Genomic DNA, 21,465 nt, shown 5'->3' on the forward strand with positions numbered 1-21,465 from the left:
TGCTCCTCGCTAGGGTTAGCTCCGCATGTAGTGGGATGAAGAGAGAAAGTCCAATAAAATTGTCAGAAATTGGTTCCCACCTCGAAACTTCGTATCAGTCGAGTCTGGGCAACTTCACGAATCTGATGATGTGCTTAAAATTGTCGTGCCTCGAAAAATTGGCCAGCGGAACATCAAAAATACGGAGCCGATGTCAGAGACGTGTCTGCTCCATGCTTTTCTTCTTCCACATCGGGATTGATACCATTACATTTTAGTATGAGGTGTTCCATTGTTTCTACATATTTACCACACACAGTACATGTGTCTTCTTCTTCGTTAAATTTCTTTTTCTAGCTCCGCGTTCTAAGACATCCTGATCTAGCTTCAAAGAGTAGGGCACTGCCTCTTGAGTTATCATAAAACGCTTCCTTCCTGATCTGCTGTTTCCACTATCGATATAGTTCCACACTATGATTCTTTTCCATTCAATTTATCCAATCTTTACCTTCCGCGTTTTTAACCTGTCGTTTCATGCTCTGTCTTTCTCCGTCCTCGTGTCTGACATACTTACTGGTTAGCTTCCTAGTTTATTTCCGCTATTGTGACTCAACACTCTTTCTGTATAGGTATTTAAATACCTTAGCTACCCACTTGTTATCGTCCCATTTCCTCAGGCGTTTTTCATATAGGATTTTACTTTGAGCTTTCCGGGCTTCGCCCGATGCCCAGCCCATAACCCCCTGCGCTGCTTCGTTTGTGGTTTTCCCGTGGGCACCTAGTGTTAATCTTCCCACAGCTTTCTGACTTACTTCTAGTCTCGACTGAACCTCTGCCCTTAAACACAGGACCGCATTCCCGAAAGTAAGCCCCCGCACCATTACTTCCAAATAGCTCTCAGTACCTTATACCTATTGTACCCCCACAATGCCCTATGTTTCATTATCCCGGCATCTCTTCGCCCTTTTACTATGAGAGACTATTCGTGCTTTTCCGCGTACATGCGCCCTTTGTTTTTCCATACCCCGATATATTTGCATTCGGCTACTCAGGGTATTTCATGGCCTTGTATTGTAAGCTCATGATCAGTTGTATCGTTGAAAAGCATCCCACCGGACTTTGCTGCACTAAAACTGAAACCTAAACTGTCTCCTTCGTCTCCACAGTAATTAACCAGAATTTGCAAATCTTCCTGGCTATCTGCCAACAGTACAATATCGTCCGCATACATTAAATCCGGTAGTCGTTGATCAACAACCTTTCCGCCTAATCTGTACGACAGATTATACCCTAGAATGCTTCGTTGTAACCTTCTTTCCATACTTATCATATAAAGCATGAACAGCAGCGGTGATAGAAGACAACCTTGCCTTAATCATTTGTGTACCTCGACAGTTGTCGTACTCTTGATTCCTTCCCATGTTATTTCAACATTATTTTCTCGAGATATTTCCTGTTGGAAATAAATTACCTCATGACCGATACCTCCATCTTTTAATATGCCCACAGGAGTTCCCTGTTCATGTTGTGGTATGCACCGCTTATGTACAGGAAGCCTAAATACAGAGGTCCATTTTCCGCCGTAGCTATTTCTATGCACTCGGTAAGCACAAACAGGCTATCATCTAACCGCCTACCACTTCTGAACCCATTGTGAAGTTCTCTGAATATTCTATTATTTTCTACCCATGACTGCATTTTTAATTTCACCGCCTGCATCGCCAGCCTATATATAATGGATGTTATCGTAATTGGGCGGAAGAATTTTATGATCGTCTTATCGCTTTTGCTGTTATAAATAAAATTCATTTTACTTTGTTTGCAGCTGTGCGGAATTTGCGTATTTGTTATGACTGCCTCCAATGCTTTTATTAGCGTTTCCTAGCTTCTTGGGTCAAGTTCATTAATTAACTTGATTGGCATTTCGTCTATCCCTGCAGACGTGCATTTTGGAACATTTGCTTCCGCCTTTTTCTACTTAAGATTGGTCAGTTCTAAGCTGTTTTACCTTGGGCTGTCCTGTGTTGCTCCCTCATTTGGTGCGATTATTTAACCTATCGTCTTTCCTAAATGACTCAGCTATAACTGAACCAATGTAGTTCACAGCGTCATATCCCTGTAAACATTTTCCCTCGGCATCGTGAATCTGTTCCTGCTTTCTGCGATTCGCTTTACCCAGCCAGTTTACAGGGTTCCAGAATTTTCTTGACCCCCCATTAGTTGCATCGCGAACTTCAGTCAGCCAGTGATCACAAGACTGCTTTATTTTAGCTTGAACGAGGACCTGCACTTGTTGTTTCTTTTGTCGATAAGATTCCCATTTTTGGCCTATTTCCTCTTCAGATAACTTCGCCCTCCTTGCTTCTCTGTGTTCCCGTGATGCCAACCGTCGCTGTTCGATGGCCTCTCAAATTTCCTTATTCCACCAACTTCGTGGCTTCCTCTTTCCTCTCCACTGGTTTACCGCTTTTACTTCTTTTATTTTCGTACTAATGAGTAGTTCTAACTGATTATAATCCGACCTTTCCATGGGATGTTTCTCTATTGCTACCTCTATGGCGGCCGCTATTCGCTCGTCATTTAATTTTGCGTACTCTTTTTGACTTCCCTGCATTTCTCTTTTGAGCATGGCTCCCAAATGTAGACTAATACGCTTATGATCACTTCTGAGGCTGTACTTCCCCTCTTCGTCTATTTTCATTATTGCGAGCTTGCTGTGTAAACCCTGCGACATTCAGCAGTAGTCAATGGCCGTTTGTCTGTAACGGGACTCCCACGTGATTTGTCCCTCACACTTAGTTTCTCTATTTAATATAACTAGGTTGTGTCGCTCACAGAAGTCTAGCATCAACTTCCTATTACAATCTGTGTATCCATCCAGACCCTCGATGTGGCCATTCATGTCACCCAGTAAACAAATATCGGCACCTTCTCCAAACTGCTTTATATCGTCATCGAGACTAGAATCTTGTTCTCTTGCCTGCATTTGTCCCCTGTCCCAAATAAACTACTCCTAGCCATGTCTTTTTACCGGCAATTATACGTGATACCCAGACATGTTCTTTGCAAGTTAACTTTATTCTTTGCCAATTTGTTCCTTGATATATCAGCATACCTACTCCTCCTCCCTTCCTCTTCCTGTTGTTTGTACAGAGGTGACAAAATTTTCAATAGAGCGACTAATAAAAATAAGATCAAGCATAGTTTCACTATCTACGTGTAAGCGCGTCGGCTGTGTCAAAATTTGTTGGACATTATTTCTTAGCATAATATCAATCAAGTAATCGACATTCTGATCGTAACTGTAAGCAGCATAATCCCAGTTAACACCAGGCAGATTGAAGTCACCAACTAGAAGTATTTTATCCTGTGAAAAAGACGACATATACTCATAAAGGTCATTTAGGAACTGGGTAGGTTACTCAGGTGCGCGATAAACAGCGAATAATAAAAAGGATCGCCCGCAACAGCGAACGTTTATGCTGATACTTTCGTCGTTTTCAATCTGCCGAAGTAGAAAAGCAGGTATGCAATGTTTGACTAGTACAGCTACACCGCCTCCTCTGGAAGGCCTGTCACGTCGAAATACGTGATAAGAAGGTGGAAAAACGCTTGTGCTATCAATGTCATCGTGCAGCCAAGTCTCAGTAATCACAACATGTGGATCGTAACTTAAAAGGGTAGTCTCAAGCTGGGCAGTTTTGTTCACTACGCTGCGCGCGTTGGTGTTTAAAACCCGTAGATTCTTCGTAGTCGAACTAATTGATTGAGGGGCGGATCTTTGACGAGTATTTAATTCTATTCTGGAGTTTGTGTTTTCGTCCCACATAAACAATTTTCCATCTACTCGTAGCTTATCATTAATAAGGTTTACTTTCTTACCTAGTTCTTTTTCGCTTTTCGCACTCCCCCACAAAAGTTTCCGCCTTCTGTGCCTGTCCAGAGAAAAATCATTTTGAACTGCAGTTTTCGATCCTTTCAGCTTGTATGCGTTTTTCAATACTTGCTGTTTCTCGTTATAATCTTGAAAGCATATTATAACTGGCCTATTTTTGCCAGGTTTGCCCAACCGATGAATTCTCCCTACCGAGTTGCAGGTAACATTAAGTTTCTGTGAAAAGATGTCCCTGAAGACTTTTTGCTTCAGATCGTTAACAGTTTCGGCACTGCCTTCTTGTACCCCCAAAACAATCAAATTTTACCGCCTGCTGCGGTGCTCTAGGTCAATGATTTTTTATGCAGAAGATTCACCGATTGTTCAAGAGATGCAACGCGAGCAACTTGTTTATTGATTTCGTCGAAACGTAACGCCATAACTGACATTAACTTTTCCATCGTGCTTTGCTGAGTCCTAAGTGCCGCCGCTTCAGCGGTAAGTTTGTGTTGCCCTTCCAACAGTTCTTTCAGAAGGTCTGCAGTCTGTGGGTCAGGGTTCAACTCTACGTCGCCACAAACAAGAAGCTGGCACACACAATATACACTGTACGCTATGATAACGCACTGTTGTGGGCATGGCACGTCTGATACACTGCGGCAATCACTTCTAAGCATAGTAAAGTATGAACTAACCTGCACGATACAGAAGCTTCCCTTTGATAACCCAGAGGGAAGCTCATTACTTTTCGAAGCGAGATCAGGATGCCTTAGAACACGCACCTATAAAGCGAGATATAAGAAGGAAGAAGCACGTGCTTGCTGCGGTAAAGCTAGGGAGACGATGGAGCATGTTTTATTAGAATGTGAAGACATCTGCCCAGCAGCCAATTTAGGCACCACTGGCCTCCTTGAAGCTCTTGGGTTAGCGAGAGCAGAGGAAAAGTAAACATGCCCGCAATAGCGATTAGTGAGAGGCGATCGGAAAACTGGTGAAGGAAAACTAGGGAAACGACAAAAAACGGAGACATGCAAAATCAAAGTTCGCAATAAGGGGTCAGAAAATTTGGTTGAGGGAGTTCATAGTGTTTTTTTTCTTTCACCTAGGTAGGACATTAGCCAGTATAATAGCAAGAACTTGGTGGCGCAACCCAACGCCTCGTTCGAAAGGGGACGCTCATAACATCCATTCAACTAGCCGGAGCACAATAATAAAATAAGCAGCTGCCGAGCAATGTATTTTATTGAGCATGATCCCTCGCGCATAGATTTTTACTCTGACAAAGAGCGTGTCCAACGTTGTACCTGAGCCGATCAGTGTGTACCATAGCGACCACAAGGCTATTGTCTCCACCATCAAGGCCAAAAAATAATGGCCCACCAATGAAGACAAATAACGACCACTGATCAAGATAATAAATGTCCGTGCGTACCTCTGATCGAAATTCCGTCACCTCTGTGTCGCGTGCTGAACAGCTTCGCTGGTCGTCCATTTTCACAAAGTGGAATGGCTCATGAAATTTATGGTTATGTGTATTGTCTTTTTACATTCTCTATATAAACTTCTGTTGTATTTCATATGCAATTCTTGCGTTCTGTTTGTTCTTCTTAAGTTGTATGCCCACTCCCCTCTGCGATGCCAATAGGCATTGAGGTAAAAAAATTAAGAAAGAAAGCTTGACGCTACCGATATAAAAATATCATTCTGTAAAATTAGTGGCATGATCGTGAATACTACAAACGCACATGACGCGTGTAATTTTTGGCAACTTGCTAAATTCATGTAAATACTGAGAAAGATTATGGGTACACCAAAGATGCATGTTACACAGCGACTACACATTTATTAAGCTAAATTCAGCCTCTGGAACATGAAAAACGATGAGAGGAGTCATTATGCAGCAGACTTTGTTTTCCGCTCTAAATTTCTCATTGTAGAAAGATGTTACCCCCTCCATACAAAGTTACCCTATTAAATTTCTGTCTGTGGGGTGCCTGTTTCTATGTTTCCCTTGTCTCACGTGTAGGTAGCGCCAGAATAGAACACGCGCTGGACCTAAGCGGCCGCTCTCGAGGTCCCGCTGCACCACGGCTGGCCAGCCTAAAAAACAGTAGCCACTGCAGCTACATGACTGGGGCTCGCCCTGCGGCTCCCAGGGCGAGCCCCAGTCATGCCCTCCCCGGGTGAGCCCCAGTGAGCGAGCCCCAGTCGTGCCAGCGTCAGCGCACCGACTCGAGTGACGTGGCCTCACGCAGTCCGGCAGATTTCCCGCGATTGCAGGGTGGTTGGAAGTGGTTGTCCATCCGGTTCATCCAGCTGGACAACCACTTCCTTCTCAACAAGGTTCCAGGCTCTGGCTGCCACCTCCGGCCCCGACTTCTACGACGACTTGCGGGCCGCCGTCCTTGCTCACTATGTTACCTCGAGCGCTCAGTCCCAACCGCTCTCGCCATTTGAATTGTTGCGTAATCCCGCGTCTTGTCGTCCCACATCGCCTGCGTCCACCCGTGCCGATCGTCAGTACACGCCGGCCCCAGCATCAAACCTCTCCTCCGTCCGCGAGCCTCCAGCTCAAATGCAGCTGCGCGACGACTCTTTCCAACGAAGTCACTGGGCCAAACGCGAGCGCTTTCGGCTCGCGTTTGGCCGCAAGCTGCCCGCTTTCCGTTCGGGGGCACTTGGCTCATCACCGATACAGAGGCTCGCCCACCGGCTCCGCTAGGCTCAAATTTCACTCTCACAGGCACAGTGACGCCCCAAGCACAACCTTTGCACTCAGCGACCACCGAAATCCTGATGCTATTGGCTTTCCAGATTTCAGCGCAAGCAGCAGCGGGCGGGCCTTCCGATGTTCTGTGCTCACACTTTCCGCAGATGCAAGGCCTAGCGAAGTTTTGCAGGAGCCGCTCTACCGTCTGGGTTTCTTCAGCTTGAGAATCACTTCTACGTCACAAAATTAATGACCAACACTTGCGTTATCTCCACGCAATCCCCCAGCTGCTTGACGGTCTACTTTTGGAGCTCCAACTTCTACAGGCCCAGGCATCTACGAGAACCTGCGGCAGGTCACGATTTCGCACTGCAGTACCACTGTCGCTGCACCTCTCTCACAACCTGCGCTGCCTGGTACATCTCTCTCGGATGGCGTGAACCCGACACTACCAACGACGACACCATCTGCACACTTTACCTATCGCCTCCAAATCAGGCGAAGAGAAAGGTGGGCTCACGTGCAGGTAGCGCGAGAACACTCTAGCGCTCCCGACCGGAGCGATCGGGGTGTCGTCCGCGATCCCACCGTGCCTGGCCGGCGCCGCCTCCCGCGCTGCGCTGCGCTCGTCTAGTCCGGGTCACGTGGTCAGGTTTTTGCTCAAAACATAGCCACTTGAATAACTTCAAATATGTTCTAGAACAGCATTCAACCGAAATGGGCCATGATTTTTCCAAGTTTTTTATACACAGGTCAGGCACCATCAAAATATTTCGTTTTCCAACATATAGGCAGGATCACAATGCGAAATATTCCAATGTAGGCGCGTGGCTGTGATGGCGCACACTACACAAAGGCACGTGGTCCCCATGGCATCAGTTCACTTCGTTATTTTTCAAGTTGCACAACTTCTCACTCGCACTGACAAGTCGTCCACTTCACTCGCGCTGAAAAGCCTTGAAGTTCCATAGCTTCTCGCCTGCACAGACACAACATAACACGCAGTAAATAAAAGATGAGTGTGCACTGCCGTAGCAACCATCTAAATTGCTGCTATAACAATAAAAACCAGATGAATCAGATATCACAGGTTCCAAGCAAGCCTTATGTTAAACTATGCGTAATCTCCTGCGATCTCAATAAAAGAAAGAAATATCACGCACAATTAAGCGCTAGACGGCGAGGTCGAAAAACGGGGTAATTTAGTGCGTCTTGGCACAGCGAAAACGGGGCACACGGCGCTTTTTCTCTGCAGTCATCCAGCTTTACGCTCACGCGTAATGCAGCATGAGCTTGTTGTCACATATGTAAGAGCTGCCAGGATGTTTTCTTCTAGTTTTCAGTACGGCGGACAGTACTTTGCTGAGTAGTTCTGAGCTATAAACAAAACTTACACTTTACTATTCATTTCACCATGTTAACTTTATTTCAATGCCCCGAATTGAAGTGTGGGGTGCACCGTGGGTGATGATCATTGAGGGACGCCGTAGCAGAGCACCGCTATCTTTGGCTTAAGGTTGCATGTGCCGAGGAGAAAGTGGGTTGAAGAAGAGGAAAAAAATAACCTCTCAAATCAGCGACTGGTATATTTCTGCAGTCGTTTGATATTCGTTTTGTGAGTGATCAGTTCAAAATGCAATGATGTCGTTGCAGTGGAAGCTTGCCACAGTTACTCGAGAAACAAGCCAGGCCCATTTGACGGACATCGGATCTAAAAAAATGTAATCGAAAGGTGGCCGGGTAATAAATACGTTTCACTCAGTGCCAGTAAATGCGCCGCTCTTATTATGTACTTATTTTATCCATTATGTAGCTTGGGGTTAATTATGGCGTCGCTCTTAAAAGGAAAATGAAGTGGCCCTGAAATTGACTGATTGCCGTGCGCTTCTGTGAAATAAGATGGAAGGACGCCGCCGACACTGTCGTCCTTGTATTGCGTCCAATTTCACGCGCTGCAATTAGTCAATATTCAGACAACCAACTCTTATAGTGGCTTAGAACGACAGACAGCTGAGCTAGTTGGTAAGGATTCAATATGCAAAAAAGAAGTGAGGCGTGCAGACAGGACACACGAGTTGAGAAGTAGACAACACGAACGCCGTCTATCAACTGAAGGGAGCACTGAGGCGAAAAAAGAAAGAAGACACAAAACTCATCTGCGCATGCTCAGGAATGGTAACACCACGTGTCAGTCGGGTACACGTGTCGGTCTACGCGAGAGATAACTGTTAAGGGACTTAATCTCTTCCTTATGCAAAGTAATCGAAGGCTGACTCACGCACGCACTTCCACCATTATAGATATGCCATGCCTCTACCATAAGACGCGTATCTTCATTCTTATGCCTGTAAAATATCGCGCATTCATCTAACTCTGGCGTGCAGTTACAATCTCGGCAATGTAGCGAAAGATGAGAAGGCGATCCAGCGGTTAACGACCTTTTATGTTGCATTAGCCTGTGATTGATACACCGTCTCGTTTGCCCTACGTAGAACTGGCCACAACTAAGGGGAATTTTATAAAGCACACCCATACGACAGTCAGTAAAACTGTTGTTCTTATTGTGCTTCACTGGACAAATATCTGTTCGTTCTTGCCTTTTACCCGCTCCTTTTTATTCTGTACGGCAGCGCATATCTTACTTAGCTTATTGGCAGCAGTCAAAGCAACATTAACATCATATCTACTTGCAACTTTTTTAAGCCTGTGCGACACTGAATGAATATACGGAATAGCCACTACTCTTTTTTTGCTATTACTGCTTTCCGTAATCACGTCCGTCCCTCTCGAAACCGACTTCTTTAGGCGCTCAGCCACAGTGGCCACCGCTACACTAGGATAACCTGCTTCTAATAGGCGCCGGACCTGCGCATAAAAACTGGTGCTCATTTTGTGCATGCAGGATCTGGTGAGAGAAGACTTAAGGCACGACATGGCAATTCCGTTTTTTACTACTTTGGAATGCTTGGATTGAAAGTTTAGCAACGGCTTCGAAGATCTTGGTGAGTACTGCCAACAAACATGATTTTGTTCGAAGATCAAGGAAATGTCAAGAAACTGAATTACGCGTTGCTGAGGAAATTCCTTGGTAAATTTTAATCCACCCCATAAAGTTTAAGTTGCTCACTTACTGAGGTAGCAGCGGAATCAAATTCTTCCCTATTGCAGAAAATCAGATAATCATCAACGTAACGAAATATCTTGATAACGCTATCACCTAAGGCTTTCTCTAAGCAGTTGTCAACCTTACTCAGGTAAATGTTGCTAAGAATAGGGGCAACCTTTGAGCCAATACAAATGCCTGATTTCTGTAGAAAAACGCCATCTCTCCACCCAATCAGCGTCGACTTCAAGTACATTGAAAGAATTTCTAGAAAAGCTCCCGTGGAAACACCGCATCTGTCAATAAAAGCCGACTCTTGCACTTGTTCTTTAATGCACTCATTTACGGAATTTAGCAACCCATCAAGCGGCAAGGAATAATACAGGTCTTCGATATCCATACTAAAAGCTGCACAATCACCAGGATTTTCCTCTCTCAAATACTGAACTGGTGCCTGAGAATTACGTAAGCAAACGGGGTCTGAAAAAACTAGTGAAGCTAAGCAGTTCTGTAGCTAACTAGCGACAAAGACCTGCCACGTCCCTTTCTCTGACACTATAGCACGAAAAGTAATTTCTTGTTTATGGGTCTTGGCCGAGAAAAACAGTTCTAAGGTGAGGGATTTAGCTTTCGTGACATTACAGACAACCCTATCAAGATTATGTCTTGACAAGAGGTCAACCGCACGTTGCTTAAGTACTGAAGGCTTGAGTTTTACTGGCTGCAAATTCTTTTCTATGGCTGAAATCGCTTTTTCTGAAAACATGTCGTCTGGCATAATTACGAAATAACCTTCCTTGTCAGATATTACTGGTCTAAGTTTATGCTCAACAAGGTAATCAACTAACGGTCGGACAGGGTCAGGCGTCTTAAAATGAGAATTTGATTGTTTAATGCTAGCAATGCAATCCGAAATACAGCGTGAGCGTTCTTCTTCCGGGACGAACCTGGTTATGCAGCGCGGTATGCTTAAAACGTCCACGGGCTTTATGTTAAACTTAAAACAATGCTAGGACCTAAAGCAAGGGTTCTTCTATGGCTTTCATTTACGATGGCATCTCTAAGAATCAGTGTGTTATTTGACGGTGAATTATTAGAAAGGTGTTTCCTCTTACTTTGTTGAAGCTCCGGAAGATTCATCAGTAAGATCTTTATGAGGGCTAGTTCGTTCATATTTAGAACTGAGGTGAAGCAGCGCGAAATAGTAAGAAGGAAAGGGAAATAGTAGAAGCCTTTCATATAAGAAAGGCAGGCGATAAATGTGTAAGCACTCCCTCTCTTGCCTTGTCGGGAAACGAAATCACATTTTTGGAAGAAAGATTAAAATGTTGATTTGCAGATGTTCTTGCGACTGATGTGCGCATGCCTATGCTGAAGAAGGTATAAATGTCCGGTGAATTTCAAATAAACTTCCAGTTGGCAGTCAGCGCTTGTCTGTGGTATTTGTTTCCTTGTGTCCTCGTCTTTTTCGGGCTGTTTCACCTCAGTTCGAAGATTCATCCTCCATAGGAAGTCCGCGTGTTGCACGGCTAACTTATTCCAATCGGTGTAGGGGCGGTTCCAATAGCGACCGTCTCCCAGGGCCGCGCAACAGACCCTAAGACACTCCTGGTAGAACCTAACTTGGCGCTATGATTCAGCGGAAAGAATAGCTCCAATCCTCTTGGCATGCCCAGTTGATGGTTAAAGGAAGCCGCACATCATTTGAACTTCCAATGGGATGAGACGATTACGACTAAACCACGACATGGCTTTAGCGCGGAACATACATATCGCAATTAAGGAAGCTAACGAAGCATGATTGTGCAGATAAGTAGGGGAACATAAAAAAGGGCTCAGAGTACTAGAAATGAAGCTTAGAACGACGGAAAGCCGAGCTAGTTGGTAAGGATTCATTATGCAAAAAAGAAGTGAGGCGTGCAGACAGGACACAAGAGTAGAGAAGTGGACAACACGTTCGTGTTGTCCACTTTTCTACTCTTGTGTCCTGTCTGCACGCCTCACTTCTTTTTTGCATAATGAATCTGATAGTGGGCCCTGGAATCGTAAGTGTTTTCGGAAACTGTTGTTCAACTCTTAAATTACTTTCTTGATTGCCCGTTATGCTGCGCGGCAATCACCGATCAAATTTCCGTCGTAGCTCCACCCCTTTTATAGAGGCTAGAAAGGTTCCCCTAGTGTCGGGAGCGGGCGCCCTTACCCGAAACGCCGGAGAAACCAGTTTGGATGCTTGGCGTTGTAGTTGCTGCGCTCCTCTGCAGCGGGTTATCTTAGTTATCAGGTGCAACAAGCGGGGGAAAAACTTGGCTGAGCGTTACGTTTTTTGTAGACCGCAAGTAGTTTAACAACAGATAATAATAATAATAATAATAATAATAATAATAATAATAATAATAATAATAATAATAATGTTTATTGCCACAAAATATACAAACAACACAAGCAGGCCGGTCTAAGCCTTAGTTGGCTTGTAGGACCGTGCCTATGAATATGATAGACAAGGCAAAAAAAAATATACATAAATTGATGAGACATGAAGGAAAAAAAATAAAACGAGTGGCAGAAAATTGAAAAGAACAAGATAAAATTTGGTTATCTACATATAACAAAAGTTGAAGAGGTAAATATTGCGATGCAAAAAAAAATGTAAATGAGGTTAATTTTACTATAGCTGTTTAAGAAGTGTTTGAGCGTGCTTTTTGATGTCGCGTTAAATATTTCTTCTGGTAATTTGTTAAATATGACAGGCACATAAGCACAGCGTCTGGCCGCGCCATACCTTGTGGCTGAACACGGAACTACATAACGGACATGTTTTCTAAGCTCCCTTGTGGCGGCACTTTTTTGTTTGAAAGCGGAATCCCAGAAATGTTTAACGACAACTGTTTCTATAAGTAATGAATGGAAGTTCGGTAGACTAAGTTCACGGAAGATATTTGCAGATGTTACTATTGGGGAATTGTATGCAACATACTTAAGAATGTTTTTTTTTTAATCCGGTCTACCCTGCATCTCCAACGATCAGAACAAAAGCCAAAGACTGCAATGCCGTATCTCAACACACTGTAACCTAGGGCATGTGCTATAATCTTTTTTTTACAGAAAAGGGCGCAATACTTTTGATATTAAAGAACAGCCACGCTACTGACGTCAGTTTAGAACAAATAAGTGATAAGTGATGTTGCCACGATAAATTACTATCGAAATAAATTCCGAGATATTTAACACAACCCACGTATGGAATTGGCGCACATTTACAATGAACACAGTCTGACTGACGCAAGTAGAGAGGCATGTTAATAACTGTAGTCTTAAGTGGGGAGCGAAAACAAACAAGTTTTGTTTTTTCGGGCCTTTACAACAATTCCATTATTAGAAAACCAAAGCATTGCTTTGTACACGTCATTTTGAAGCATATCAGTGGACGTTTTATAAGAAAGGTGTCTCGCTAATAATACAGTGTCGTCAGCATACTGGAATACTGAACATTTCGAAATTACCAAAAGAAGTCGTTAACGAAGATATTAAACAACAATGGCGACAAAATGGACCCCTGAGGAACTCCAGCTTTTACCGGCAGCTTAGAACTAAATACGCCCTTATCGTCGGTAGAGACCACTTGAAATCTGTTGCTCAAGTAGTTTTCGAGAACCTCGTAAAAAGGCCCACGAAATCCCAAGAAATGCAGTTTACTTAACAAGATTTGATGATTCAGGGTGTCAAACGCTTTCGCTACATCTAAAAATTATTAGCGCACATGAGAAAAGATTCTGATCGAATGCCGAGAACAGTTCATCTGAAAATTCTTCAAGCAGTGCCACAGCACCACGCCCTGAAATAAAGCCAAACTGTCGATTGGTCAGGATAGAAAATTTGTTAAGAAAAGAAATCATAGTGTCGAAAAGAAATTTTTCTAAGACCTGAGCAATAATCGGCAATATAGAAATTGGCCGATAGTTTTCAATACTATCTTTCTTTCCTGACTTGTGTAGTGGTACAACAACTGCAGTTTTTAAGCATTCTGGTATTTCGCCGCCTTCCAAAAAAACATTCAGTATATGCAGGATAATATCTGACAGCGCATTGAAATTCCTTCTGATGGCGTGTAAAGAAATTCCATCATATCCAGTGGGCTTGTTAGGACGGAAACAGAAAATAATTTCTTCCAGATCACCCCTCAAAATTTTCGGAAGAAACGCCGACGCAGATACGGAATGCCCTAACGGCGGAGTGCTTGTATATGGAGAGACGGCCCTTTGGGACGCTTTAACAAAGTGCCTGTTGAAAGCATCAGCCACTTCTGTGGGAGGTTGTTGAAAAGCACCGAAAATAGACCGGTTATTGGAACTCACTCCTCTGATACGATTTACCAAAGACCAAGTTTTCCTAACATTATTTGAAGATTGTTGGAATTTATAAAAAAAGTAACGGCGTTTGGCGGCACGCAGAAGAGCTACAACTCTATTTCTTGCCGACTTGTATTCTAATCGCCGTCCTTGGTTTCTGGGATTTCTTTTGCAGCGTTTCCACAAGTTGTTTCAATACGAAATGGAAGCAAGAATTTCCGTGTTTATCCAGCAGTGACCCTTTCTTATCGGCTTTGCTATCAGCCGTGTGCAACGTAATTTAATATTTTTCATTTGCATACAGAACCTTTCATATACTTTGCCCGAAGATTCTTCTTAGGTTAAGGATGCCCAGTCAAACGAAACGATATGGTTATCAAGCTTGGATTAATAATAATATTTGGGGTTTTACGTGCCGAAACCACTTTCTGATTATGAGGCACGCCGTAGTGGAGGACTCCGGAAATTTTGACCACCTGGGGTTCTTTAACGTGCACCTAAATCTAAGCACACGGGTGTTTTCGCATTTCGCCCCCATCGAAATGCGACCGCCGTGGCCTGGATTCGATCCCGCGACCTCGTGCTCAGCAGCCCAACACCATAGCCACTGAGCAACCACGGCGGGTTCAAGCTTGGATTGATTAACAGTAGGGACAAGGCGTTTACGCTGCCCAGATCCAGTTTCCACCGATGACGTTCCAGACGCGTCTGGTAAAACAAGACGGCATGCTACAAAATAGTGGTCCGCCATCCGTTGTAGAATAGTACATGACCTAAATGAACAGCTGGGAGCTCTGACCGCTATGTGATCTAAACAATATTGCACTAGCTATAATTAACTAATTCCGCTCTAGTAGGAGCTGCAATTGTACATTCCAGACCATAAGCGGACAACGTAGATAAATAATCACAAACAGTCACTTTTTCAGGGCATAAAATATTGATATTCAAGTCTCCGATCAAGCAATATTGGTTTACTGAGCTCCACTGCCGCAGAGCTTCTTCAAGCTCAACAAGAAACCGTGAAAAGCTGCATGAGTGTGGTCGATAAATCGATAAGAAATGGACAGAAAATGACCTCTTACAAACTTTGACCATCATAGATTCGGCATGTACAAAAGATGCGTCTCCAGAAGAAACTTCACAGTTGTCGTTTACATAGAGAGCAATGCCTCCGCCACGACGCCCGCTTCGTGTGACAAAATGTGCGGAAAAGCCCTGCAAGGTAGACGTATCTAGGCAAGCCTGGGAAACATTGATTTATGTAATCACAAATACGTCTAGCATGTTAGCTGCCGATTCAGCCAGAAATTTAAATTCGTCCCAGTATTTACGCAGACTTCAAATATTAACGCTCACAATGGTAAAATCTTCATCAGAACTGCACGAAAATTCTTTTTTAGATGAACTGATGTCCGGTAGTTCACTGAAAGAAAAAGGCATGTTGGCTAAGCAATGTTTTCCAGGTCTGCTTGTTTACCAATTCGAACAAGAGACGCTGTTTCATTCTTTTTCACGAAGATCTTCCCTCCTTTCCTCCAACAAAACTGATAACCCTCCTCCTTTGCCTTCTTTCTCGCTTTCCAGAAGAGATCTCAGTTAACTTTGGTCAAGGTATCATGGAAGTAGATCTTTGGAAATGATGCACTTTCACGTAGTTTCTTCAGTTTTCCCCGCGCTTCAAGCCATTTTTCCTTCCAACTTACAGATTTAAAGCGCACCAAGACCACAGGTGTACCACTTATTTTGACTTTTAAGCGGTGTACGGCTGCAATATCGACAGACGAAAACACCGACAGGTCCAGATTTGCTGCCATTTGCGTGATTGTTTGTATTAGGCTTTCATTACTTTTAACTGGCAAACCGTGGATCTCAAGATTCTTTAGTCTCTCGTACTGCTCACTTTCATTTTGGTTTTCTTCTAGCTTTTGTATTACTATGCCTGAGTTAACACCGTTGTTTTCAGAGCTTCCAGTTCAGCGCAATCAGACATTTGACGTTCCTGGATGACCTGTTGTTGTTTCAAAACAGAATCATAGTTCTCTCACAAAAACGACACCGATCTTTCTAGTTCCTTAACTGATTTCGATACAACCTTGAACACTTCCTGCAGCAATAGGAGAGAATCAACCTTCTTACGCAGAATCGGCGACGATTGCAAACTTTTTCTGATTTCCCTTAGCTCATCCAACAGTGAAGACTCAGAACCACTGTTTTCCTCCAGTTCAGCCTCTGTGCAGCTGTTTAGTTTCTTGTTGCTTCTGCACGTTTTACAGACCCACGCATCTCTCTTAGCATGCCCCACAGTAGTGAAAGTGTTAGCTGCTATTCCAGAACATGACTGTCCTAGATGATACGAATATTTGCATTGAGCACACGACTTTAATTTTCCATCAGGAGGCAGAGCCTTATGACAGGAAATGCAGCTCTCATCTTTTCCCATTGTACAAGCAAACTAGTTAGATAATATAAACATATGCTAATATACACCAGAAGGGAAACTAATCTACAATACAGGCGTTAGAAGGGAGAAAACTGTTCGTTGAAGGAATTCTTGTCGAAACCCACACAGCTAGTATCGCTCACCAGGCGAAGCGCAGAAATCGTTAATGGCGCGACGTAACTGTCACTGGAATTGGCAGCTTGTGTCGCCTTGCAGAGAGCAGTGTAGAGCGACTACTATGACGAGCAGGGGGGCGAGGCAGGCACTTTTACGTTGAGAGGCAGCCCGCAGCAAGCAGAGACGCACGCACACTAGCGTTGCCCGAGGTAGCTGAGTGCTGCAGTAGTTTTGCGGAGAAAAAAAATAAAAAGCGGTGCGCGTGCTTACTGGTTGACCAGGAGAGGACGTCATATAATAATAATAATAATAATAATAATAATAATAATAATAATAATAATAATAACAGAGAGTAGTAACAGAGAAGAATAAAGAGTTAGTGTAATGCATAAGCGCTGATATTAAGGGTTTTAGGAATGGTGCTGAAGTTATCCTATTAGGTGACAAGAATGACCACATACAGGATTTAGAAGACTATACCAACAATAACGAGAAGTCAATGCTAGACCTTTGTGAGCAACATCACCTCGTTATCGTAAATACAGGGCCTAAGTGTGAAGGGCTCATTACGTGGGAAGTGGGAAACCGGCAATGAACCATTGATTACTGTCTGATGACAGAGAGAGATAGAGAGAGTCGACTTTTATTGAGCCCTTGGCAAAGGTTGGTGCGCGCTGGCACCAGACGGGGTGGAACCTTCTTCTCAGGTCCCATATGCGTCCAGCAGTTCCTGGCCCCTAGTCGCCAGAAGGAATTCATAAGTTGAGAGAAATGGCCATTGATGAGGAAGGGTATATCAGCATAGGGAGCGACCATAAGCATAAACAAGTCCCATTTTGAAAATGGGATATGTAGTTGGGAAAGAGAACAAGGGGTGGCCAAATGGTCAGTCCAAATTTGAACGCTGAACAAATAGCAAATATAGTCACTAGAGTCGAGGAAGAACTTGGCAAATGGCCAAATAAAGCGCGGGAATATAGTGAGCTTCTAAGTGTAATAACGACAGAAATACGGAATGGGAAACAACATCTACCTTGGGAAGGAAAAAACAAAGCAACCGAAAAGCTGGGGAACAGGGACATACGAGAAGCGATCACCGAACGACAGAAAGCATCCCGAGAGCACAGGCAGGCAAAGAAGGCGCAGTTGCTGCAGGATGAAGTAGCCAGTAAATGGGAAATATACCGGGAGAAAAAAGTATATGGTTCAAATACTGGTGCAAGCAAAAATAAAAGGTGAAAGTCAACCACTTTCACCTTTGTTGTCCACTTCTCCACTCTTGTGTCCTGTCTGCACGCCTCACTTTTATTTGCATAATGAAAGTGAACGTTGGTTGTGAGAAATACGTGAGATAATGAAGGCCGCACCTACAATATTTTGGGACCACATAAAATTATTAGGCAGGAGGTTAACAACAATACAAAAACATATCCTAGACGAAGATGACACAGACTATAAATAGAAGCGGCAATAAATTACGTCCGAAAAATAACAGGCAAATCTTTCCAAGGCAATGACAAAGTTGTAGTTGAAGAAAAAAAAGAGCATGAAAGAGACCCAGGTGGAAAACGACCTGATGATGACAAATTTCAACTGGAAGAAAGCCGAAGAGAAAATTCCTAAGCCCACAGCCACAGGGCTAGACGAGGTTCCCGTTAGGCTGATAAATGAACTGGGACCAAAAAGTAAGGAAGCTCTGGTGAAAGCAGTGGAAAAATTTTTAAAAGATAGACGAATACCAGACAGTTCGCGACAAAGCAGAATGAATTTAATTTACAAAGGTAAGGGGAGAAACATAGAATGCACTCGAAGAGACCCTTGACCATTACATCGGTAATATACAGGCTAGCCATGCAGGCAACCAAATTAAAGCTTTAAGCATGGACAGAGAATAATGGCATTTTGGGAGAACTTCAGAATGGCTTCAGAATAGGTAGGCGTTAAGATAACTTATTTGTTCTTACTCAGTGTATAGAAATATCAGAAGTAGAAAGCGGACCGTTGTATGTGGCCTTTTTGACATTACAGGAGCCTATGACAACGTAGACCGCAACATTTTGTGGGATATTCTGGAACAGGAAAGCTAAGGTGACGATTGTGTACAGCTTTTGAGAGAGAAAATGCTAAGAAAATGCCGCTTGCGTTGAATGGAAAGGGATGAAGAGCGAGTAGAAAGTTCATATCAACAAGGGACTGAGGCAGGGGTGCCATTTATCCCCACTGCTCTTTATGATGTACATGGTGAGGATGGAGAGGGCGCTAGAAGGAAGTAATATCTGGTTTAATTTATCAAACAAACAGGCGGGTACAGTAGTAAAGCAGCAGCTTGCAGGTTTATTTTATGCGGACGACATTGTGTTGCTAGCTAACAAGCAAAGTGATTCGCAACGTCTGGCTAATATCTGTGGACAGGAAGGCAACAATTTCGGTTTGAAATTTAGTGTTAGAAAATCAGGTATGTTATTCAATGAAAACAGTGAACAGACAGTGGCGATACAGGTTAGGCAATACCTCGGGTAACAAAATAAATATACCTTGGTATATAGATAAACGAAGTCAAGTCAATATGGAAACAGAGGAAAAAACAATAACAGTGAAGAGGAAGAGAAATGCAGCCACAATGAAGAAGAGCGCCATGGGGATACAATAGGTACGAGGTGCTCCGAGGTATGTGGAAAGGTGTAATGGTTCCAGGACTTACTCTTGGAAATGCGGTTGTTTGCTTTAAATCAGGGGTACATGGGTACTCGATGGGAACCAAAGGTCAGTGAGACGCCTCGCATTGAGCGCTCACGAGAAGACTACAAATGAAGCTGTGCAGGGGGATGGGCTGGACTAGTCTTGAAGTGAGAGAAGCTCGCACAGGGTGCCTACCAAGTTGACACTTCCAAATTCCCTGAGTTTTCCAGGTTTTCCCTGAGTGAATTTGCAATATTCCCTTAGTGACACACAACTTTGTTTTATGTCAACACGCGCTCCCTACATCATTTCGCCCAATGGTGTCACTCTCTAGTAAGCATGTTAAAAAATAAATAAAAAACTTAGTCCAGTTTGAATAGTAAGGAGTAGTGTTTATTTTATTCAAAAAGAAAACATAAGGGAGGGGTTAGTAAAATGCACAGCGAATAAAATATCTTCGAAAGAAATAGTAAAAACCATTGCAAATTGAGTCGAACGTTCTCAAATACGAATAAGAGATGCATGCGGAATATTTTCCAATATGAGCTATTTCTATCAACTGATAGCAAGCTAATTGGTATGAGGCCCGAACTTTATCACAAGTGAGATTATCTCGCAACAGCTGGTAAGTCAACCTCAACTCTCCTGACGTACTCTCAACTTGCACACAACACCTCAGTGTTGCATTTCACTGTTTTAAAGAGTTCCTTGTTTTTTGCTTGGATGAGGCACACCTGCATCTCGGCATCAGCGAACACTTTGCTTTTAGAGTGCAAGCTCCTTCAAAAAAGACATCGCATGCTTCCTTTCCTGTTCATTTCTGAATGCGTAGGTCCTTGTCTTCTTGTTCTCCTTCGGCAGCGCGTTTGCCACACGGACTATTTGAAGCATCCTCCTGTACAATTCTACAGTCAGCGTCCGATTTTTCGGACTCCCTAGGAACCACGAAAACGTCCGAAAAAATGAATGCGTCTTTTACAGCCCTTAATGATTCAAATCTCCACAGCCACGTCTGAAAAAGCTCCAAAAGCCGGCCTGTGACAGGAGATGGCGGGTGCACGCGTGTATAATTAAGGAATACATACTGTGCCCCGTGACAGTTGCCCCTTCCCACACTTGTTATGCTTAACAGCGTAACATTCCTGTAATAAGGCGAAGCTGACTTTCGGGAACCGGCATTATGCAACGCCTCGTGCTTTCCGAACTTCGAAGCCAATCGCGATGACCACAAAGGCGGTATCGATGCCATTGCTGACAGCGGCGAATTCTTTCAATGAAAAACACAACACAGAACGGCAAGAAGCTTATTACCGAACCTCGAAGCAGCTAGGTGGTGGCTACGGTGGTGGCTACGGCTGTAGGCGGATCTGCGTGCGAGTGTGCCGGGACGAGGCGACGAGGTCATCAAAATGACGGCGGTGGTGGTTTTGATTAATGCCGTTTCGGACCTGCGGTTACGGCAAAAATTCCGGAAAATCGGACGGTGAAGCGTCCTTGTGCCGAGATTTTAGACGTTCTAATACATTGACCCTATGAGGTATGTAGTTGTGCCGCGAAGCCGTCCGAATTATCTGGCGTCCGGAAAGTCAGCCAATTGTACTCTGGCAACTCCTCCAGCCGACGCGGCGTCTCAGACCATTAGTTACAATTCCTCTCTGTTGCTCGAGCCAGCATTACCGCGACTTTTGTTCCCTTTCAATAAAATTACAGATAATTTTCCCTGATAGAAGCACAAATTCCCTGAGTTTTCCCTTAGTTTTTCCAGACTACTAAAAATTCTACAGAATTCCCAGCTTTCCTGGTTGGTAGACACCTTGGTCGCAGTAAAATTGAGTATGAAGAACGACTGAGGAATATGGAAGAAAGTAAATGGGCTGGGAGAGTGTTAGATCATTATTCAAGGCGATACCATGGCATTTGTAGGATTCCACTGTTTCCACAGTGACGTCACCAATCCGATAAGAAAAGCGAAGAGGGTGATGACGACGGGTAAACGAGACAAGTTTGCATTTATTAGAGTTGAGTGTCATCAGCCAAACTTCGCACCATTCTTGTACCCGGTTAAGGTCGGATTGAACAGTTATTTGGCCAATGATGGTATTGTCTGCGCGGTAAATAACGCAGTCATCGGCAAACATACGGAAATGGCAGGACACATGTAAGGGTAAGTCGTTATTGTAAATTAAGAAAAGAAGGGAGCCAAGGACGGACCCC

The 21,465-nt window shown here is 43.8% G+C and overlaps 1 protein-coding gene across 8 annotated transcripts in view; it reads right to left on the reverse strand.

Moving 5' to 3' along the window:
• Positions 1-4,782: 4,782 nt before the first annotated feature.
• The window catches only part of LOC142580219 (DENN domain-containing protein 2D-like), a 674,834-nt gene continuing 658,151 nt past the window's right edge, over positions 4,783-21,465 (reverse strand). For 2 of the 8 annotated variants that reach the window (XR_012827652.1, XM_075691120.1), the window contains one exon: positions 7,474-7,542. Coding sequence is in view for 3 of the 8 variants with exons in the window: in XM_075691127.1 (XP_075547242.1) it covers positions 7,459-7,542 (84 nt within the window). In the remaining 5 variants the exon portion in view is untranslated. Of the gene's footprint in view, positions 7,543-21,465 lie in introns of all 8 variants that reach the window. The other 6 variants (XM_075691130.1, XM_075691121.1, XM_075691126.1 and 3 more) reach the window with 5 other exon arrangements.

Source organism: Dermacentor variabilis, chromosome 4 (genome assembly GCF_050947875.1).
Source record: "Dermacentor variabilis isolate Ectoservices chromosome 4, ASM5094787v1, whole genome shotgun sequence".
Classification (NCBI taxonomy): domain Eukaryota; kingdom Metazoa; phylum Arthropoda; class Arachnida; order Ixodida; family Ixodidae; genus Dermacentor; species Dermacentor variabilis.